Raw genomic sequence first — 24,007 nt, 5'->3', positions numbered from 1 at the left:
TCTTGCATCTGTCCTCAGAAGCTTTCTCTCTCTCTCTTTCCCTCTCTCTAATCCTTGCTTTCAGCCTTCGGACCCACCTCAGGTTCCCCGAGCTTACAAAACTAACTTGAACCAAGCTCTCCTTTCGAGTGCCTGAGCTTGTCCTCATCCTCCTTTGACCACCGAATCTCTCGATTCTGTTGTTTGCACCTGCAGCCTGTATTTCCCCTCACCCTTTCATTTGCCCCATGTCCTTCGAAGCTGCTCTCAGAAGCATCACCACCCCTCCCCATCACCAAGGCCAGTGGTCTTGTCTCAGTCTCCAAGCTCCCTGACCTCCCTGCTGAAATCCCCTTGGCTTCTGCGCCACTGCAGTTCCTGGCTTGCTTTCTCCCTCTCTTGTCAATACTCAGTCTCTATCTGGCTGCTCTTCCTCTGCTTTCCTCTCAATGCAAGTTCTTGCCAAGATTGCCTTGTTACTTCACATTAGCTCCCTTGAGAACTAATTTAATGTCAAAGCTTTCAACTCAGGAAGGCTTTCCAGTCCCCACCTCCACCCCATCCCCCCTGAGCCCAACCCTGCAGAGTCCAACAGAACCATAGGGACTAAAAGTGCAAGAAAGAAAAGGTCCCCAAGAATAGGGGAAGGGATGGGATCAACATAGTTTCAATGTCAGACTCTCTCACAGCCTCTGTCACATTCTGCTTGTCCTGCAATCAACTTATCTTAGTTCTGCCACCAGCTCACAAGCTCCTAAGACAGGATCTGTCCCACTCTTCTCTGCTCCCCCCATTCGGCAAATGTAGCGCTCAGACAGACGGGCACACATAAGCATTTGCCAGATAAAAGAAGAAAAAGCGAAGATGAATATGCGTGAAGGCACTTGGTAAATAGGAAAGCACTAAAGGACTAGAAGCCTCACCGTCAACAGACTTCATAAGAAACTTCCAGGTTGTTCAGGCACATTACAGGGTCGGTGCCTGTCCTCTGGCTCTGCATGACATTTGATGCCCCAAATGCCTGAGAACATGGAAATCCCTATTCCAGAACTGGCCTGGGATTGAGAGGCACAGACTGCAGCGACAGAGAGAGAGAGAAGAGGAGCTGTATAAAGGGCCTCACCCTAAAGGGCCTCACCCTAAAGGACCACCTCCTTCTCATGTGCTCAGTCAGTAAACATGCACTGAGCACCTATGAGGTGCCGGGAGCTATTCCAGACACTGGGAACACAGCTTTGAACAAGATGACAAGGGCCCGTGCCCTCCTGGATATTATACTTCAGTGAGAAGAGATGATAAATACAAATAAAAGAAAACAGCAGGTAGTGAATAAATGCTTCTGTATCAGATGCTTTACCATCTCTTTCAAACAAAACAGCCCTGGCTGGTGGCTCTTTCTCTCTCCTGAGTGTTCACACGGACAAATCCAGTCCCCTGCTTTGAGGTTTGCTTTGCGTTTTTCTCCCCGTTAGGTCGGCAGCTACCGCACAGGTGTGCTAGCTTTTTAAATCTCCAGCAAAACCGTGTTTGGATGAACACTGCCATCCCATCTGGGGAGGCCTCTGAAACCGCTACACCTGGAAGGTTTGGGCAGCCCGGCCGCCATGGTCGCAGAGACCTCCTGCCCCTCTGAGAAGAGCGATGATGCTGCAGATTACTTACCAGAGAGCTACTTGGGGACGCTTTTTCAGGTTGTGTTCATCTGTCAGAGCCCTCCAGACTCAGCTGATTGCTGGTGGTAGATTTCTGTGTTATTTAGGGCACTGAAGTCCCACAGTCTTGACACAAACTTAAAATTAGAAATGCATTAAATATAGGAAAGGAGGAAGGTCATTCAGGAAAGGCAGCCTTCGGAGGGAGCTGCAGGACAAAGACACCCTGGAAACTTCCAGGTTCATTAATGTGTTCTACACAGCATTCCAGTGGTATTTCTCCTTCAGAAATAACACTGTGGAAAGCGTAGGGGACTGGCTCAAACCTCAGCTAACACAGCCGAGTGAGTGACTCTGCAAACTAAAAATAGCTTCTTTCCCACTCATTCTGACAGATTTCACTTAGACCCTGTGCACAGGCTGATTCTCCAACAAACAGTTTTAGTCCTGCAGCAAAATGAGGGCCGGTGGCATTTGGGCTTGACAATTACCCAATCCCTGGTTCGACTCTTGTTTATTTCCACGTTTCCTGCTGCTGCTCCAATGGCTGCGTGTGTGCACACACGTGCGCGTGTGCACTGAGCTCCCTGGCTGGGATTTGGTGCTCCTCAACCAAACGTGGGCAGAATTCAAACCAGGAACATGACTCAGGACCATGGCTGCAGACTGAGCCCAGAGCAAGGTTCTCAGAAACACCAGGAAGGCTCTTTGTCTCAGGTCTTCTCCTAATTCCCAGCTAGCCTCTCTGGGCCTCAGTTTCCTCAATTATAAAATGAGGGTAATCGTTCCTATTCTTGCCTATTTCCCAGCATCACACTGGGATCAAAAGAGATAACGTATGCAAGAGTTATTTTCCTTTAGACATACTCCTATCAGAAGGATGGATGGCAGTGACGGGGCAGGTGAAACAGGCAGCCAGACTACAAAACTAGGCTGGACCACTGGAAGGGACAGGCATCCCAACTGTATCAGGAGCTAAAAGCAGATCCAGATTCACAGTCTTAGCTCGTGTTGTCCCCTCTGCCTGGAATGTCCTTCTCCCTTTGCCAAACTCCTACTCATTTTTAAGAACCCAGTCCAAACACTTCTTTTTGTTAGTGTCTTCAGAATAAATTATTCCACCTTCACTTCTCCCTTAGCCTTTCGTACACACCTCTAACAGCACTTTTCACTCTACAGGGTAAGGAATTTATTTACGTACGTGGAAGTTCTTTGAGGGCAAAGATTATTCTTTATCTTTGTATCCACTTCCCCACCCACCGCCACTGTGTGGTCAAAGCAAGTATATGGTAAGTGTCAACCAATGTTCACTGGGTTGACAAGGAATGGACAAGAACCCAAAGCCAAGAAGGGGGTAAACCCAGGAGACACGCACACAGGTGGGACAGCACGCACAGAGCCAGTGGAGGGGGTGGCGGGAGGGGAATCCAGGAAGGTAGAGTCACCAAGGTCTGCCTGTTCCCGACAATAAGGTTACAGCCACAGGGACGGGAGTCAAAGCCAAACTGCAAGTCCTGGGAGGGCCAGGTGGGAGCATCATACTAAGTCCCAGTGACCTAAGAGGGAACAGGAAGCCCTGGGGACAAGGAACAAGGGCAGAGAACAGAGCCAAGGCGAAGAGGCCGAGCAAGGCTCAAGCGGTACTGAAGTGTGGAACTTCTCGATTAGTTAACATTCCCAGGTCTGCCAAAGCTGAGCCAGCAGCTCGGGGCTGAGTGATCTTGGCTATGACACCAAGGGACTCTAGAGGCAGGAGTCATTACAAATTTAAGTAGTGATCGTTTCCATAAAATAAGAATCAGAGATGGAAGGGACTCTTAGATCTATGAGAAACTTTATAGGAATCGCCTGGTCTAACAACCTCTACCTACGTATCGGGGAACTAAGGGTAAGGAGGAAAGGGGCTTGCCCAAGTTCACCCAGTCAGGGCAGAACCATGGCTAGAACCCAGGCCTTCTGACCCCCAGTCCAGACCTTGTCCCCCAGAGGCTGTTGACCTTCAGTCAAGCAGGCCTCCTGATGGTCCCACTAACACACCAGATACCCTGCTGTAGCTGCTTCAGAATCTTAGAGGAGCCCCACTGTACCCACTAAGTGAGTACAGGCACTTCTTCCTGTGAAGTGCAGGCTTCCACCTTTGAGTGGACTTCAGAGCCAATGTTCCACAGGAAATGGGCAGGGAGCAGCCCCACCAGAAGCTTGGAAAGCAAAAAGCGGCTGGTGTGTACGTTTGCTGTCAGGGAGCAAAGAAACAGTGCGTTCACACGCACCCTGCCCTGACATGGGCATGGGGGTAATCCCAACCACGGTGCTCTCCCTGAAATTTTCCAAGAGGGGCTAGAGAGGGCCATTACCTAAGGCAAAGCTGACAGTGCACAAAACACACAATCTTCAGTCTTCAGCACTGTGAGAACATTGAACAAAGGCCCGTCTGGTTTAAAATCTCAGTCTTTCTCAGGCTAGAGATGAGACATGGCTCAGAAGAAAAGAACTGAGACTCTCAGGGAATCAGAGACCCTGACTCCCAGAACTTTCCTGCAGGTGAGGGTACATATGCACCGTTGCTTCATCCATACAGTAAGTTGTGAGCTTCCAGTTCCTCAAGTCCAAGCCCCAGCCCCACTGTTTACCTACTATGTGATCCAAGGCCAGTGACTTACCCATTAGTCTCCTTATTCTTAAAGCAGTGATTGAAATACCTGTGCCCAAATTTATTGTGAAAAGGAAAGAACATATGTAAAGCATTTAGCACGCTGCCTGGACCATAATAACCACCAAGTAACATTGTGTTTATTTGCTTTCTTTTGTTCATGGGAAGGGCTGGTCATACCACAGTCCAGCTCTGTCTACCTGTGCTTTCCCCTCCCACTTGGCTGTCTCTCTGGACCCTTCTGGGCAGACATCCTACCTGAGGCCTCAGCCCAAACAGCTCACACCTCCCTCTGCTTATCCCTGGATATAGAAGAAGGTAACTGGCCAGCTATGGGACACTCAGGTCCTTGAAGGTCAGGAATTACCAGTTTAGTCCAAGGCTGTTCCTGTCTCCCCAGGTGTCTGTGCACCTCCCTGGCCAAGCCCCTGCCAGGGTATCACCCAGTTTAGTACAGCTCTTGTCTTTCCAAGGTGAACCCACCCCTAGCAGCTTATAGCTCTGGCCCTCCAGCAAATAGATGCCTGACAGGCCAGACCGGGACATGAACAGCAGAGAGAATTCCCAGACCAAATTTACCCGCAGGAAACAGCCTGGGGTCTGAACCTGTAGTGAGACCAGTGAGAACACACACGAGCACCAGCTCCCCAGAGACCAGAGCACAGATGGAGGGGAGCACGAAAATGAAGCTGCCATAGGGCTCGGGGCTCAAGCCGACTCCTCACATTGCCCTGCCAAGAAGCTAAATAATTTAAGTCACATCAGTGTGAGGCTCTTTGGCTATATGCTTACACTGGCCATGTCTGTTACAGTGCACAGCGTGGCCACCACACAGCGTTCAAAGGTTCCAAAGGAAAGAAGAGAAAGGACCCAACAGTTACTGAGTGCCTGGAGAGTGCCAAGAACTTGGCATGTAATCCTCATCGATGACCTTCTGTGGTAGGTATTATTACCCTCATCTTACCAATAAAACCAGAGACTCAGAAAAACCCATGAAGCCTCTATGCTTCTGCTGTGCTACCTGACCACTAAGTCTTAAGTGTTCTGGGAAAGAAAAGGAAAGCTAAAGAGTATAAAGCACCATATATCAAGCTCTCAGCACCTTCCCTCACTAAGCAGACAGTACTAGCTTAAGTACTGCATTCCCTCTTTCACTGGAGTCAACTTCTTTCAAACAGAATCTAGAGAAATATAGCAAAAGCTATGAAGATACTCATGGCCTTTGCCCCTGCAATTTCATTCCCGAGATTTTGCCTTAAAGAAACAGTTCAACAGGGTATTCACTGCAGAGTTCACTATAGTGACCAAAAAAAAGGGAAATGATCTAAATGTCCAACATTCACAGAATGACTTGGAAAATACCAGAATCTTCAAATCATATAATATTATACAGCCATTTTAAATGATCTTTAAAGACCAAGACAAAACAAAGCAAAGCATTTGTGATAAATTACCACTGAATAGAGAACATTATAAATGCCACCACTATAACTTTGTAAAGTATGTATATGTGTATATGCAGAAAAGGAATGTAGTTGTGTTAGGGTGGTAAGATTATGGGTAGTTTTATTACTAGTATTACCATGTCTAAATTGTCCTTGTGGTGTTGTTCAGTGCCTTTACAATTAAAGAAAAAGAGACAGACTGACAGACTCAACCCAGCACCAAGGAAAGGCCCAGGAGGACCAGGGCTGGGATGTAAGGCAGAAATTGAGAACCGTCCTACACACCCGGAAGGAGGAGGCCAGGCAGGCCCGAGGGGAAGGGAAGCCCTCTAGGTATGGAGAGGGTTGTAATTAGTCTGATGCTAATTACAGAAGTCTCACTAGTTTATTAATTTTTTTTTTTTTTTTTTGCGGTACACGGGCCTCTCACTGTTGTGGCCTCTCCCATTGCGGAGCACAGGCTCCAGACGCGCAGGCCCAGCAGCCATGGCTCACGGGCCCAGCCGCTCCGCGGCATGTGGGATCTTCCCGGACCGGGGCACGAACCCGTGTCCCCTGCATCGGCGGACTCTCAACCACTGCACCACCAGGGAAGCCCTAATTTTTTTTTGACAGACTGAATGAAGACTGAATTCCTTCATTAAGCCAACTTGGGTTCAGAGGCACATTTCCTGAGTGGCCATCCCCATTCTTCTCAAAAACCTAGCCCTTTCTTTTTCTTTTTTTTTTAAGGACAGCAGTAAAGTAAAATTTAGTAACAGAAACATATACCCTGGAGAAATTAAGACTCCTGCCTTAAATGCAGAAATTCAAGACATTTCAGGGAACTAAAGGGGCTTGAATAAACAACTGAACTACCGTGTTTTTCTACACTGGGAAATATAAACAGAAGAGCAAAATACTCAGCTTAGTATTAATGGCCCCTCTGATCAGGTTCCAACCTTCTGATATTACTTCATATTCAGCCCCACAGACACACAGTGCTCCAGCCAGACAGAACTACCAGTGCTCCCCAAACACTTTCTTCCCTTTCCCACCCCCGTGACTTTGCTCCAGCTGCTGTGCCCACTGGAAAGTCCTCCTCTCTCTCACAGTGCCTGCTCAAGTCTCCCCATCCTCCAAGGCACAGCTCAAAGCCGTGTCCTCCACAAAGCCGAACCCAGTCCTGTACCCTGAACTCATCTCTCACTCTCTGAAGCTGATCCAGAGCCCCTGGAACCTTTGAAGGAGTCACACACAGTCTGCCCTGCGGCACAGGTATCCAGGTAACTGCCTTTTCTACCATATTAAACACGAGCAACTTGAAGCAAGGACCCCTTCAGGCTTCTGCATGGAACCCACCATAAGGCCTAAACTATAAGCACACAGTAGGCTCTCAGTGAATGCTCCTCTGAAAGATAAGGAAGAGAAACGCATCACCTCTGTGGAAAGAGGTCACTTCCTACCTCAGTTGCTCCCGTTAAGCAATGCAGAGAGGAAGGTGTGCTCTTTGATGGCCTGAAGCAGCAGAGGGATGGATCCTGCTTCTTTGGTTTCCAGCCTTCATGAGACTCCAATGTCCTCCCCAGTTGACCATAGTCTGCTCGGCCCCAGGTAAATACCTTGCCAGTTTCTAAAAAAAGAAAAAAAAAACTTATGTGAATTAAGGCTATATTCCACCGCTGTGCTCTCATGGGTAAGCGAGAATTACAAGAGAAAGTATGATCATTCATTTTGGTACCAGCCACTATGTAGCAGGAGCCTTCCTATCTTCCTGCAAAGAAAGTGTGCATATTCACCTGTTTATAGATGTGGGAACTGAAGTTCAGAGAGGTGAGATGTATGACTTAACCAAGATCAAACAAGGGCTGAGTGCCAAAGTTGGATTCCAACCGAGACTACTCCTACAGGTTGGGCTCCTGCATTTTAACAGATATGGACGTGGCCACAGAGAACACCTCCATGGCATTGTATGGCCTATGCGCCCTCTCCCCTCCCCCACACCCTCTTTGTACTTTGCATGGACAGAGGGTGTCTGTTCTCAGGCTCCCCTCCCTCTCACCCAATCCAGAGCCCTCTGTCAGCCACCTTGAGGTTCCCCAGGCTCCGGACTTGCCCCAGGCCACAGTCTCTCAGGGCCTTACTCTGAGCTCAATTAATAGCCAGTTTCATGTGTTTTTCCCTCCACGTAACATCGAGGACCTTTCAGAGTCTATGCTCTTACCCACAGGAGCAATTCTAATAGTCCCAAGGTGAGTGCCTATGTATGCTAGAGGGAAAGGAGTGAGAGAAGGAAAAAAAAGACAAAATCATTTACAGCCAGGAAAGCATTCAGTCCCCCAGATGTACCATCTGGGAAGCTGGCCAGTGCTAAAGACAAATGAAGAAAATGAAGTTTGGAAAAAAGAAATGGCCTTTTTTCTCCCAGATAAGAGAGAATTCACCAAACTTATTCAGTTGTACCAAGTGCCACATTTGTTATTTCAACAGAAATGCAAAATCTGATGAGGCATAGATTATTAACAGATTCTCTGCAATAAATATGCATAACCATGTGCGCTGTATAAATTCTTTATACATGTTTATTTTAACAAAGAGAAACTTTGCTTAAGAGACAAAACACCAAGTAATGCATATTAAATTCTAGACAAATCTACTACATACTCTGTGTTTAGTATCAAAGCTTCATCTGGTCCCACATTCAACATATGGTTTATAGTGTCAGTTAAAAAACAACCAGAGACTCATAGGGGAAATGTCAGAATTTTGAAGGGGTACAGGGCTCTGCAGGGATACAGTTCTCAGGATCAATCTGCTCATGGACACCAAAATAGATACCAAGAAGTCCTTCCAGGCTTCCTTGAAGAGGGAACAAAGTCTGTGCAACCCACGGGGTACCAGATATATTACAAGAACAGGGAGAGGGTCCATTCAGATGTGTTATTTCATGGCCTCACAAGTGCTATGCCTTTTGCCATGGATGCCTTTCCTTACATCATTCATTTGGTAAACTATGGCTCAAGCTTCAGAGTCCAACTCATGGACCACCAGTTCTGCAAAACCTTTCTTGACTTCTTAATTCTCCACAGAACAGGTGAAACCCTCCCTCCTCTGAGCTACCTTTATTACTGTACTCATCAACTACTAGGATCCCATTTAACAGGTAGGAAAATTAAGGTTCAAAGGAGTGACCAGCCCAGGGTCACACAGTTAAGCCACACTCCTTCTACTAGCCCATGGTACCACTCTGTATTGGTTAATCACACTGGTCCAAATCACTGCATAAACACACTTCCTTCACTTCTGTAGGATTAGCCCCCAAAAAGCTCATGTGCCCAGGACCCACAAAGCATCCCAAACTGGCAAACTGTCCCTCTGCTTGAGCTGGCTGGGATTTACAACCAGACTGCCTTAGCAGAGAGATTCCCAAGAAGCCAGAGGATGAGACTGTTACTTCTTAAAGGATCCTAGCGTTCCTCTGCTGAGAAGAACTGGCAAGTTGCTAACTGCAAGACTACAGAAAGAATTATGCTATCACAAACCCCACCGTGAATCCTTTCTTATCAAGTAAAACATCTTAGAACCTCCTCTGCTATTGATTATTGATGTCCAAGACAGGCAAGACGGCCAGAATATGGTGCTACCATGATTACATTTCCAATAACAATTCAACCATTCCACTTATGTAGCACTTTTCACCTTCAAAGCACTTTACAAAGATGAACTAATTAATCTTCATGCTCCCTGGGGAGGCCACAGACATTTTATTACAGACAACCAGGCTGACTGGATGGCCAGCCTTTGGGTTCCGACCTAAGTTTGTGCAGTCAGGTAGGTACACTCCCTGAAGCTGTCTGTCTGCTTCTCCCCAAAATATACTCTGCATCAGAAGGCTCACAGGGGACAGAGGAGGCTCTTTTCTTTTTCCTTTAAACAGACATTTTTGACCACCTCCCAGGAGCTCAGCACATTAACAGACAATACCTCAATTAATCCTCATAAAAATTCTGTGAAGTATAGATTATTAAGCTTATTTTACAGAGGAGATTAGATGACTTGAGAGGTTAACTGACTTGATCAAGTCCAGAAAAACCCAGCCAGTGGTAAAAGCAAATTATAAACCTCTGTCTTCTGATTCTAAGACCAATGGCAGATCCAATGATTGCACAGTTGCTGTCACAAACTGATGAAACCTAGCTGATGAAACAGCCGTTCTGACAGTGTTTGAGGAGCGGGAGGAAACTCAGATTAAATGGATATGTTCTGTGTACCGTCCAGCTTTCCTCACTAGAATGGCCTCCTTCCCAAGAGACCATGCAGACCTCAGAACTATAAGCAGTGAGATAAAGGCATTAAACACAGGGAGTACGATTTTTAGGTCACCTGGAGTGAAAGAAAACAATGAATCCACATACAAAAGATGTTCATTAATGCACTGTAGATAAATGTCTGCCTCGAGCTGAAGCAAGCTGGCAAATCCAAGGACATTTAGATCCCAAATGTATGACAAACGAATCTACCTTAGATTAAATAATTATATATTACTGTGACAAAAAATAGATACATTAATGCCATCCAACGAGTATAGGTATGTGTCTCCAGATCAATGGGAGAAATGACAAACAGCTCAAAATAAAGTCAGCAAGTAAAATATAATTTAAAGGCACACGCATGCGAAAATTAACAGAATAACTAGGGAGCCAAGAAATATACACGGCCAAGGGTCCCAACACAATGGAGGAAACAACGGGGCCAGATGAGTGGTATTGACAAAGACTGTCTAGGGAGCTTGGAGGGAGCATTCCGAGCTGGAATTGCCCCGGCAGGCTTGATGGAACAAGTGGCGTTAAGGTGAACTTCTGGAAAGGAAAAGAAAATGGGAAGATCAGGGAGAACATTCCAGGAGTGGGGAGAGGAGATAAGCAACGACAGAAATCCAAAGGCACAAGGTGGGGCAGGTGGAGAGAGGGAGGTTCAAGAGGCAGGGCGGCGCGGGTGAGTCGGGCTGCCAGGCTGGGGCCACCTCAGAGAAACGCCAGGCTCACAGTCCAGACCTCACCTTCCAGACTCTCGTTTGCTTGCACTCCCTTATCAGCAAAATATTTTTAACAGGAGGCTTCCCTGGTGGCGCAGTGGTGGAGAGTCCGCCTGCTGATGCAGGGGACGTGGGTTTGTGCCCCGGTCCGGGAAGATCCCACATGCCGCGGAGCGGCTGCGCCCGTGAGCCATAGCCGCTGAGCCTGCGCGTCCGGAGCCTGTGCTCCGCAACGGGAGAGGCCGCAAGGGTGAGAGGCCCGCGTACAGCAAAAAAATAAAAAATAAAATAAAATAAAATATTCTTAACATACCTCTAATACATGTATATTCATTTATTTATTAAAGTATACACTTACATTATACACATTATAAATTATATAAATTATAAAGGTACCTTTATTCAAAACTATATAGTGAAAACACACTCCAAAAGTAGAAAATTTAAAACAATGAGATAAAAACATAAAAGAAGTCAGAATTTTCTCTTCCCACACCCTGGCAATTCATCTTGCATGCTCACTTTAGGAACTACTGCTACATAGACCATGGGGAGACTGCAGACTTTTGGGCAGGGGTGGGGCCTGATGAAATGAGTGTTTGGGGGATGGTACATTTGGCAAAGGCTTGCAGGGGGCCAGTAATAATAATATTCATACCTAACACTTCCCTCCCTAGCACCACTATGTGCCTAAGCATTCCGTTCTAGGAATTCTCTATATACTGTTCTAAGCTTTCTCTATGCAGTATTCTGTTTACCCCTCCCAACAACCCCGTGAGACAGGTATTCTTACCAGCCCCATCTTACTGACAGAGAGAAGGTTCTAGGAGTGGGAGAGGGGACAAGTAAAGTCACAGTAGGAGTAAGTGAAAAGGGAAGGAAGGCAGAAAGCCACTACAGTGACACAAGCCTAAGAGGCATCAGCTAAAGCCAAGGCTGAAGTTGTTGCAAGGGGGTAAGAATTTGCAAGGCTTGGCACCCCATTTGACGTAAGAGAAAGGAAACGGGAGGAGATACACAGCACTCTTGAGATTTCTGGATTTCCAGGTTAGTGGGAAGGTGGGGGTGTGCCATTAAAATATAAAAAGGCGCAGAGGGTGCTAGATCAGGGGTTCCATTGACAGGAGTCATGCAATGTTATTTCGTTACCAAATGATTTAAATCTTCTGGGGCCTTGTGCAAACATCTTATCAAACAGTCAAATACAAATAAAGGGGGAGTGAATGAGGAGAAAGAAAATGAGGTGCAAAGCCCTGGGTGCTCCGGGATCAGAGAAGACACAAAAGGGGGGTGGATGGGGAATGGTCGGGGGGCCAGCTTCCTTCACCAGCCAGAGGGCTGCCCAGGATGCTGGTAGGGGCAGGTGCTGCAGCCACAGCAACGGGCACAGTGAGGAGATGCTCCAGCAGTATCTGGATCCTCAGGGGAAGAGGTATTTCTATGCTGTTCTGGGAAAAGGGGTCCTGAAGGTGATAAGAAGATACATTACAGTGTGATATAAGGAACATCCATATTTTCTTAACATAATCTGTCCCAGAAGGAAACAGAATGCCATGAAGGTATCAAAATGGAGTTATAGCAAATAGAGGTAGATGTTGTAAAAAGAATCCCATGGGTCAGGCAGAAAAAGTCCACACAACCTCTTTAGTCCCTCCCATCTCAAATGCTTCTGGAGTACACACACACACACACACACACACACACACACACACACACGAGGAGGCCTCTCTGCACCTATGAGTTATATTTATCATATAATTTATCCGTTTACAAACACTTGTTACTCTCAGGGTTATTAATTCTAAGTCCTTAGAGTGTAAGAACCTCATTTCTATAACCCATCCTTTGTTCTGACATGTGGACAGAGACTTTATAAAAAGGTACTTGATGATAAAAACCAAGAACTTCGAACACCGAACTAACTGCCCGAGAGTCACCAAGCTTAGTCTTCCCGTGTAAGAAGGAGGAGAGGGGAGAGCTCAGAGGACAGGGGCCGGACACAGGCACACCAGGCAGCTTCCCCCACGCAGACGTGCCATCCTGCTCTTCCTCAAGGCTTCCACACCCCTTCCCTCCACCCCCGCTGTCTCCTCTACCCCTGAGCCCATTCACCTAGTCAACATGTATTCACCCTTCAACTCTGCTCAGTCCTCAACCCAGATCAGACTCTTCTGTGCAACAATCTCAGAGAACCATGTTCCTCATCTTGGGAGAACTTGTCTCAGTTTATAAATGTATGCTCATTAGGAGGACCGTTGATTAAAGTCTGTCTCATCCTCCAGAGAATCGGCTCTGTGATAGCAGGGACTGTTTCTTGCCCATCCCTGTATCCTAGAAAAATGCCCAACACAGAGTAGATGCTCAATAAAGTATTTGTTGCTTGAATGAACAAATGAACAATGTAACCATCTCTTCCTACCTACTTCTTGCTCCCAACTACTAAACTTTATCATTTGCTGGCTCCATAATCTTAAGCAAATTACTCAACATCTGAAAAATGGAAAAATAACACCTTCCTTGTAGGGCTGCTGCAAGGATACTTTTTCATATAGTGCATGACACATAATAGTAAATGTTAGCCACTGTTACTACTATCCTCCCAAACTGAACACCACAGCCTTACCAAGGATTTCCATCGTTCCACCCCCAATTTCTACCAATTTGTCAAATCTCCTCTGCCAGCTGCCAACTACCGACATGTCAGGTGAGTCTTAGGTAAGTCATCATCTTCATCTTACTGATAAAGAAGAGGAAGAGCACTGAAGTCTTCACCATTGGATTTGGGGACTTTTGTAAGATACAAGCATAGTATATGGCACATCGCATCACACAACAAAAATAAATTTAAACCAGGGGGTAAAAAGGAAGAGAGTGGAAGAGAGCAACAGAAAAGAGATGAAGCAAGGTGAGCTGGAGAAGATAAGAAGCTTTAACCAGAGACTCTGAAGACCTGGATCCTAATCCTGGCTTCTCTCCAAGTCTACGTGATCTTGAACACAACCCTTCCCTCCAGGGGCCCTATTTTTCCCATCCATACAACAAGAGGACTGGGATCGATGACCTCTGAGACATCTTCTTGGTCTAAGCTTTAATAATGATGTCTAAAAATCCTCAGGGTCAAAATGAGTGGTGTACAATTTAATTTTCTTGGCACCTTTTGAATATTTAGTCTGACCAGCGTCCTTGAATAAAACATCCACTCTAATATCAAAGACCACTAATATGATTAACAATTTTTATTGAAGTCTAGTTGATTTACAATGTTGTGCCAATCTCTGCTGTACAGCAAAGTGACTCAGTTTTACATATATATGCATTCTTTTTCTTTTAAATTGAAGTACAGTTGATTTACAATGTTATGGTTACCAATTTTAAAATTTGGGAACTTGGTTGTATATCTTGTTTGTTTGTTTGTTTTTGTAAAATTTCCCAAGTCTCTGAAGTTGTATCATGAATAATATCACATAACAAAAGGTCTGGAATTTTTTTTAAGTTAATACAGGAATAAAATTTCCAAACATGAGCTGTCCAACTAAAAAGAAGAGAAGAAGCAGCCTGCAAAGAGACTGAATAAAAACATAAGGGCCTGGGGAGAATTATTTGTTGAGAGCTGACTCTGTGTAAAACTCTATTTTAGGCACTGTTATGAAGTTATATAATTTAATCAACACTGAATGATTGGTGTGAATCCCATTTTACAGAAAAAGAAACAGGTCACAGAGGTTAAATGACTTGCTCAAGATCACACAGCTTGGAAGTGGCAAAGCTGCAATAATGATGATGATAATAACAATAATTAATGTTTTGAGAGCACTTACTTCATGCCAAACTCTTTACATGGATTGTCCCATTTAGTCCACAAAAACACCCCGTGAGAAGGCATTTTCCTCCCCTCAAATTACAGGGGAGGAAACTGAAGCATAGAGGGAGGTGAAAACTCAAGCTCAGAGCCTCCAGCTGCCCCCAGTCACTGCCCTGCAGGGGACCCACCACTCCATGTGACCCCAACTCCACTTTTCATTGGCCCACACTGCCTCTTTAAAAGTGGACAGTCCCAAGGACTTCTGGAGGTTGTTCAGAGTCACAGGGACACCTGCGTGGGCTAGGGGCACAAAGACAGCCTGGCCAGATCACTAAGGGAGCATCACCCTCGGCCTATACGACAAAGATCAGAGTCCTAAGACGTGCCAGGCACTCCACACGGCTGCTCCATTTTCACCACTCACTTTATTAGCTGTCAAATCAGGGGCACTGGCGAAAGAAGTCCAGATAGACTGCACCTGAGGAGCCCCTGGACCAGCTGTAGGACTGTCTGTACCACGCAGGATGGGGGCTTCCCAGACAAAAGCAGGGAGGACTGGATTCTTCTCCAAACCTGGTGAGGGCATCTCAGGAAGCCCTGGTCCTAGACTGTTTGTGTATTTGGCTCCCTCACCCTCCACAAGGCCCTCCCTCCAAGCACCTCTGTTCTCTTAGCGCTGGGTGACTGCCCCTTTGTCAAGGGCCTGCTCCACTTCCTCCCTCCCAGGCCTCAGGGTTGTGCTGTGCCCCAGCCTGCACTGCTGGTCGGCCTGCTTGTTCCACCCACAGAATTCCTTCTCATCCTCAGGGCCTGGCTCAAAAGCCACTGCCTCCCTAAAGTCTTCCATTATCCCCTAGTCAGAATAGGCCATCCGTTCTTTAGGAGCCACTGGCATGGTGCTTGTACCCCTGTTCTAACTATTATTCTATGCCACCAAATATAAGCTCATTTGATGACATGTCTTACATTGCCCACTGTCTTAGTCAAGGTTCTCCAGAGAAACAGAACCAGTAGGTTCTATAGAGCAAGATTTATTATACGGAATTGGCTCACACGATTATGGAGGCTGGTAAGTCCAAAACCTGCAGAGCCAATGTCCAAGTTCAAATGCTGTCAGGCAGGAGAATCCTCTCTTACTCAGAGAAGGGTCAGCTTTTGTTCTTTTCAGGTCTTCAACTGATTGAATGGGGCGCACCCACATTAGGGAGGGCAATCTGCTTTACTCAGTCTACTGATGTAAATGTTAATCTCCAAAAACACCCTCACAGAAACACGCAGAACAACATTTACTAAATATCTGGGCACCCATGGCCCAGTCAAGGTGACACATAAAATTAACCATCATATCCACTGAAGGGTGGAGAACAGTGATCCTTCCGCATGCTGTCTGTATTCCTCACAGCACCTAGCATAGGGCCTGACCCAGAGCAGGTGCTCAGTGTTTGCTGGAAGGAAAAAGAGTCACAGGCATTGCTCTTACCACAAGCATTTATGTGCCACCAGATGTCAGAGACCATCCCCTCCAACTACCCAAAGAGAATACAAAACTAAGGAAAACAAAGGACTCTTCACACAGACGACTCGGAAACAGAGCCGGGCACTCTCAATATGCAACAAATAGTTACTGAGTACTTTCTATAGGCCAGGTGCTGTCCCAGGTGCCAGGGGCCACAGCAGTGAACGAAACAGACAAAACTCCCTTCCTTGGCGAAGCTTACATTCTAGCAGGGGGAAGACAGACAATGGACAAAAATCACATAAAACATATCCCCTGGCAAACGACTTTAAGTGTTATAAATACAAAGTAGGAAAAGGAGACAGGAAGAGCTGGGGAGGGAGGTGGAGGCCCAGCACAGGTGCCCAGCTCCCCACTTCCTGTCCAGGGCTTTTCGTCTATAGCACACCACCTTTCTTAAAGGAAGAAACTTAAATTGAAGAGCCCTCACTCAACTCCTGAAGGGACAGTGAGACTTGTTCTAACTACCTCTCAGGACTATGATGAAAAGGGAGAGAATAAACATGAAAGCACTTTATAAACTCTAAATAGAGGTGCTGGAAATATCATGACTATCACTCTTTCTCTAAAGCCAGTTTGCAAAGAACCATCATGAGAGGCTGGACCGTGAGCCCCTGACCTGAGGGGCTCTGGCCCCTGCTCTGGCCCAGTGCTTGGGCTTCCTGCTCCTCCAGGAGCCCAGCGGCACATCAGGCTGCCAGTCACACCTAGCAGTCACTTGGCACCCAGAGAAAAACATCCCTGATTGAGGCCGGTGCCTCTGCAGATGTTTCCCAACTCATTTCACATTCCAACTCCCAAGCTTCTTCGCACACTTTTAGACTCTTATTAATAACACTTTAAAATGTAGATTGCTGCCTAATCTTAGCTGCGTAATTAAAAAAATAATCTTGCTTCTCTCCCTCCCAGCAAGAAAGGAAACCATACCCCAGGGCTTCTGCAGCTAAGAATCACACCCTGAAGAAAAGCTAGCAGGAGGCTGCAGGTGGGGGTGGGGAAGACGGCCGGAGGGAGTGGGGGGAGTTGAAGCCAAGAAGCAAGTCTCATCTTTGATTTTGGAGAAAATAAAAACGAGGCTGAAGGAGGCGAGCGATTTGCCCAAGGACACACAACGTATTTTGGCAAAGCCAGAACCCGAATCCCAGTTTCCTGCTTCCCAGGAACCTCTGTCCACTGCTTCATGGGGAGAGGAGAGGAAGAAGGTAGATGTGAAGTCCTTGGAGAGTAGGAACCTGTACTTGTGTCATTCTCCATGAGCATTGCTCACTGCATAAGGAGAAACAGCTACAGGTCTCAGATGTTCAAGATGATTATGGGAACAAGGCTCAAAATTCTTTACATTCAGTTCAGACTCACACGCCAACCAGAGCAGGAAGGGACCTCAGAGTACTCTAACCCTACCGTCTGCTTCAGCTGGGAAAAGTGCAGCCCGGTAAGGAAAGTAACTGACATACCCAAGGTAAGGTAACAGTGGCTTAGAAGCAAAGCAAGACTAGAACCCAGGTCACCCTGACTTCTAGCACATTCTACTCACAGCTTCTTAGAAAACTACAGTCAACCTCTCAAAGCTTCAACTGCCACCTGCATTAGCTAATTACCAAAGGCCTCCTGGGCTCCTTGGCATAAAAGAGCACAGACAGGCAAGGTCCACACGGCTCCTCACTGCCTGCTTCTCTAGCATGGCTTCTTGGAAGGCCCAAGAGCACGGTAATGGAAAGACGCACATATCTACCCCCATCGCCTCAGGGTTCTCCTCTCCCCACCTAGCCCTGGACTTTGCCTTCAATTGTTGTCTCTTGCAAAAGATCATCAGCAGTTTCCATCTCTGTGAAGTTACAAAAAAAGAAGAAAAAAGGCCAAGCACTGAGCCCAGCTGTTGGTGAAGCTGCGTTTTCCACTGATGACTATGACTCACAGTGCCCGAGCTGGAGGCTGGAACTGGGAATGAGACTTGGGTGATTGGGCACAGCCAAGGGAAAGCCGCAGTTCCCAAGCACGCCTGGGCCTGCAGAGACGCGCTGCCTGAGTCCCTTGGGTAAAGTCCCAGCAACTGGCTGTGGGCACACAGCGCCCCCTGCAGGCCATCCTGAGGTCCAGCAGGACCAGGAGCAGGGCCAGCACATTCTGCAAAGCTCACCATGGTATCCAAGCTGTCATGTTGGGAAACCAGGGTCCCACCTCCCAAAACCCAAGAGATCCCCCAATACTCTTTGCATCCTTGGCTTCCAAAGAGAAACTGGCTGTTAGTTAACGGGAGGCCCAGATTAAGATCTTCAAGCAGGGAGACAGAGGTTGCCCCCGATCCTGGGGTGGGCAAATAATTCACCCAGGGGTAGGAGCAAGGAGGGGAGGGAGCCTGTCCCGGATGCCAGTTTGTGGTCAACCAGTGAGAACGTCTTGGGACATGACTCTGGATGGTGCCTCTCAAATTTCCTCTAACCCCACCCCTGGGAACTGTCCCAAGTTCTTCAGGAAAGTTGAGCATAAAAGATCTATTGGGGCCTTAAGAGAGCTGCACTCACAGATGGGGGGGACTCTCCCACCCCCACATGTAAGGACCCTGCGAGAGCGAGAACAGAGCAGCAGGACAAGGTCAGGAGGAGTCTGTGGAAGTGACGCCCACCCCTGTCAGTGGTCTGGGAACTTGGCACTTGCCTCAAGCAGTGGCAGTAAGAAGCACCACCAGAAGAAGCCATAAGGAGAACCTGTTACGATCAAGCACCCATCAGGAAAGGGAAGATAATCAGACTTGGAGTCCCAGTATTTCAGTGCAAGGGGTCCTGCAGGTTACATTCAAATTGCTCATCTGGAGGTCCAAGGCCTCGTGGTGTGAAGGGCCATCAGGCCAGATCCACGGTGAGACAGCCTGTATTTCCTTCCCTTCCACATCTGATCTCTCTCCCACTCTGCTCCCGGATCCCATCTGTCCCTCAGGCCCCAGAAAAAACACACTTTGCCAGCACCCCACCCACCAAGAAATTCCACCAATGTGACCTTCTGTAAAAACCTGACTGGGTTTAAGATGACCTCCGAGGCGTTTACATTGAGTCCCACTAGAGACGGTGAGCACCAAAGCTATAGTGCCTTCCCTGGAGAGGCTGACTTTTCCATGGCCAGGAACTGGGAAAGGCATCTGCTACACAGGATTTTTCGTTTCATAGGATCAGCTCCAACCAAATCAGCAAAGCACTGTTACTATGGACCATCTGCCAGGACCCGGAAACAGCCCTGTTACATAAAGGGGCTGGTGTAATGAAATTTATTAAACTGGATTCTTCCTTCCTCCATAAAGGAGACGAAGCAAGTACAGTCTCTCTTAGGAGAGGTGCTGCAGGGCAGTGGAGGAGCCCTGGGCTAGAGACCCCTGGGTTCTAATCCTGGCCCTGCGTCCATTAGCTATGGGACCATCTCCCTGGGTTTCTGGTTCCTCAAATTTCAAACAAGGATGAGACGGTCCCTTCCAGCATTAAAAGTCCATGACTTCTTATTGTTTTCACCAAAATGGCAAACAAAGTAAGCATACTTTGATATTAATTTTGTACTGTAGAGTTAATTTTCTGAAGAAGAGCAGTGACTTCATACTTGCAGGCTAAATGAGAAAAGTGCTGAGCGGAGCCCCTGACCCAGGGGCTGGCTGGAGGAAGATACACAGAGGAGAAACCGGAAGTTAGTACCTTCTATCACCCAGGCAGGAAAGGCCCAAGCGAATCACAGAGAGTTCTCTGGGAAGCAGTACAGTATCGTCAATGATCCCATTTGTGCACACAGGACTTTGCACGCACAAAGTGCTTTTCACATCCAGGATCTTACTTGATCCTCACAATGTCCTCCGGTAGACAAGGTGACATTGCTGACCCCATTTCACTCTGAGCAAGGTAAGGCCAAGTAACTAGGTGGGCTGAGTCCATGGCTCTTAACCTCTCTTCAGTTTCCTCACACGTAAAATCGGGAGGGAGCTTTGCTCGGCAAACTTTGTGTAAGGATTACATAGATGATTTTGCAAAGCCCTGGCAGAACGCCTGGCACGCAAGTGCGTCCTTGGTAAACATGAATAACCCTTCCCCACACCCTCCCTCTCCTCGGGGAGGTGTGGGAGAAAACCCAAAGCTGCTCATCTTCAGGCCCTTATGAAACGCTTCAAGACGGAAGGAAACGCAACCTTCCCTGTGGCCTGAGACAGCTCCCCAGAGGGTGGACCAGTGAGCCAGGTAACTCCAGTCCCTACCAGTCTCGGCCTTTCTAATGGTTGCCCAGGTCATGGGGGAGAGGGTCCTCCTGGGAATCCAGAGTACCTCAAAATCAGCCACAGAGAGACCTGAGCAGAAAGCAGCCTGTAAGAGCTGCCCCGAGGCAGGGCCCTCCCTCCCTTGTTCATAGATATCGCCTCCACTCCGAAACCTTCAGCTGCTCCTCCCACTGCTCACAGAATAAAGCCTGAATAAGGACCCATGCCTGTTATTCTTGAGGGATTCCAGTCCCTTCTGATCCTCTCTGGCTCCATGTTAAGCAAACTACGCTAGGGTGCACTTCCCACTTCTATACCTTTGTTTCCAGGATTCCTTCTGCCTGGAATGCCCTGCCCTCACCTCGGCTACTCAATAAATATTTGTTGAATAATAGAGTGAAGGCATGAAAGAAGGAATGTGTGAATGAGTGAATGACATGATATATATCCCCACTGAGGCAGCCAAATTAGGGATTATGATTCTCATTTAACACATGAGGAAATTCAGGCCCAGAGAGGTTATTGACTTGCCTAAGATCACACAGCCAACAAGCAGCCAAATTAGAACTTGAACCTGGCTCTTCAGGGCTCTTTTGGCTACCTCAGGCTTCCTCCTAAGGTAAAAAGTCACTCTTAGATTAGGAAAAAGCTGATCCAAGATTCCTCAAAATGGGCCGCTTTCATCTCGGCACACGTCCGAGGGCACTTTAAGGCACTGGCTGTCACTATGATTATTGAGAGTTCCCGTGAGACAGGCAAGGTCCCCTGAGAAAGGGCAAGCACAGTGCCATCTGTCAAGAACCTAAAAATGATGGCGCAATTACAGGCCGGTCACTTAATGCTCACTTTTAGAGAGCTCCTGGAACAAATCAATCTCCACCAGGAAAGAGGAGGAGGGTTCTTTGAATGGAAACTCAGCCCTCTTGCCAGGGACCTCCGAGCCCTTACCAGAACCACCCTGTGAACTCGCAGCATGGCCGGTGTGCCAACCCCCTGCCCCAGGGACAGATGGGGCAGCCGAGACCCCACAACCCTAGGGCACCAGGCATCACTGTCAGCCTCAGGGAGCTGAAGCTCTCTCTTCCCTGGGCCTCTCCAAGAAGGTGGGAAGAGGGCAGGGCCACAGGCCGGTCTCCTGAGCACAGCCACTGAAAACGGCATCGCTCCCACATCCGAAATCTGCAGCCACTCCATGCAGCTAACCCTCATGGAGCCCTTCTTCTACGCCAGGGGAGATCCGGGGGGAATGAAACAGACCAAGTCCCTAACCCCGTGGGGCTCGCACCTGGTGAGGGGAGAGCGACGACAAAAGGGTAAACAAACGATGATACTGTAGTTTCAGGCGGTGAAAACTGCTCTGGTGGAAAATAAAGCTGGGCGCGGAGTCGAGTGGGTCTGAGACAGGTGGAGGTAGCCACTTTCAGTGGGGTGCACAGCGAGGGCCTCTATGGGAGGCGACAGTGGGCAGAGTGATGGGAATGTGGCAATCGCTGCATGGGTGGGGCTCAGGGAGACCAGCACTCCTGGCAGAGGGAACTGCTGGGGTCCAGATGCAGAGAGGAAAGGTACTTGACCTCTTCTCAGAAGGCCTTCTACCACCAGACACCACCCCCGAACCTGCTCCACAAATACCTGCCCTTTACTGCTTCACAGGCCTCCTCCCCGCAGCAGCCCACCACAAGCTTTCTCCACAGAAGAGAGAAACACGTGTTCCTCCCGGCCCTCCAGCCTGGGAGTCGCTTGCTACATTTCCAGTGCAGTTGCTTTAAGGGGAGGGGGCATGAGGAAGTGAAATGAGTCTGACCTGTGACATCAAACAGAGCATGGTTTGAGTGTCTGCTTGGTTAACTAGCTGTGTTACTTTAGACAAGCCACTCAGCCTCTCTGAGCCTCAATTCCCTCACCTGGACTACAGGGGAAACGAACCCTACCTCAGAGAGTTATGAGAGTACGTAAGTGGCAGCACCTGGCACAGCACCCGGTACATGGTAAGTGCTTGGCAAAGATTGGTTCCCTGACCTACTCTGACCCCCTTGGAAATTAAAAAAAAATTTTTTTTGGTTCAACCCACTGTGCTAACTTACTGCAATGTACCTCTGGTGAGGCCCATCTGTTGGATGTGGAGACATCGAGATGACCCTTGACGAAGAGGAGGGCCTTGAACCAGAGGACAACTGGGCAGATGGGAGCAGAAAAGACAAAGGACACTGACCTTACTGCAGGTGGGAGGGTGGAGATCATTAGGACCAGACGCTCAAAGAAACCACAATCAAGGCAGACAGTTAACTGCTGTCCCCTTCCCTTCCCACCTCCAGCTCACTGGCCCAGGGCCCAGGCTCTTGTCTCCTGACTCTTCCTGTGGGGCAGCCAGCTAGAGGCCAAACCCATCTCAGTTCTTCTAACAAGCGAGGAGACTAACTCACAGGGAGACCTTAGGTAACCTCCTTCTTTCTCTGGGCCTGGTAGTGACCTCTGGGGTCCTTTCAGCTCTGACCTTGCTAATTCTGACTCTGGATGCTGGCCATACCGGCCTCACCCGCAAGGTTATCTGCCTGCCCACTGCTGCCATCTGGTGGCTCTCCAGGCCCAGCTGCACTTGGCTTTGGCCAGGCCCTCTGCAAGCCCCTTGTTGGAGCGCACCTACCTCAAAGGGTGAATCTTGCTTCTGCTGCACCTGGACACACACTGCACTCCTCTGGACCACAGATCAATGGGTATTCATTGCCAAACACAAAAACCAAAAATAACAGCAGAACTTCATCTCTCTAGCAGAGATGACACAGCTGCAGCTGAGAGCACGACCTCCCTGCCCAAAGAGAGGAAGTAACCTGCCCAAGGTCGCACAGCTGCCTGGCTCCCAGACCAGCGCCCAATTCTGCTTTACCACAATGCTTAGGGCTGGTGGGCACCCTGGAAACCAAAAGTAGCGTCAGTCCAGGTTCAAGTAAACAAAACCTTTGGAAGGTGGGAAACAAACTGTCAGGATTCCTTGCAAACCTCAAGAAATGGTAAGATAGGACATGTGAATATGTGAGCAGTGCCTGCAGAAATTCACTGGAAGTAACAAACTGGAGGTGGCCAGGGTACCTCCTGACCTTGGAGGGCATCATTCACGAGGACGCCTGCAGGTCTTCTGTAAACCAGTCTCCAAGCACCACCACAGCCTGGATCCTAGGCTAGGCAGACCGCCAGAGGGCGACAGAGGGTGAGGAGAACACACAGGTAGCATAAATGTGTTTGCATGGGCTTCCCCCACCAGACTGCTCCTCAGGGTGGAGTTCTATCTTTTCTTCTCCATCTCCAGGCCTCTTGGCACCTGGCCAGAGGGGCTGGGTAAACGTGTATATAGGCAGATCCCTCAGATTCCTGCACAACCATGGGAACTGTCCATGCTCTGTGGACTCAACTGATCACACTCTTGGCTCTGTCTGCAGCCTTCTTCTAAACCCTATAGTACAGACCCTGAAAAAAATACTGTGTGACTTCAAGTAGGTCACTTGCCTTTTCTGGCCTCTATTATCTCACATCTGCATAACTGAGTTCTGCTGGATGATCTTCAAAGTCCTCTTAAATCTAAAATTCTAGAATTTGAAGCCAAATTGAGGCAAATCAAGGCCACTCTTCACCTGCTGAGCAAATAGGACAGTGAGAAAGGGGGAAGTAGTCAAACAATGCTTCCCTCTAGTGGTGTAACACTGTCACTACACCCTCTCAGCTCGGCCCT

The 24,007-nt window shown here is 48.0% G+C and overlaps 1 protein-coding gene across 2 annotated transcripts in view; it reads right to left on the bottom strand.

Annotated features, from left to right (window-relative positions):
• Positions 1–24,007, bottom strand: part of SERGEF (secretion regulating guanine nucleotide exchange factor) — a 215,978-nt gene that overhangs the window by 159,553 nt on the left and 32,418 nt on the right. For both annotated transcript variants that reach the window (XM_081238754.1, XM_081238755.1), the window contains exon 9: positions 7,172–7,338. In XM_081238754.1, coding sequence (XP_081094880.1) covers positions 7,172–7,338 — 167 coding nt within the window. The remainder of the gene's footprint in view (positions 1–7,171; positions 7,339–24,007) is intronic.

Source organism: Mesoplodon bidens (genome assembly GCF_964165515.1).
Source record: "Mesoplodon bidens genome assembly, chromosome: 7".
Classification (NCBI taxonomy): domain Eukaryota; kingdom Metazoa; phylum Chordata; class Mammalia; order Artiodactyla; family Ziphiidae; genus Mesoplodon; species Mesoplodon bidens.
This window is presented reverse-complemented; position numbering and strand designations above follow the sequence as displayed.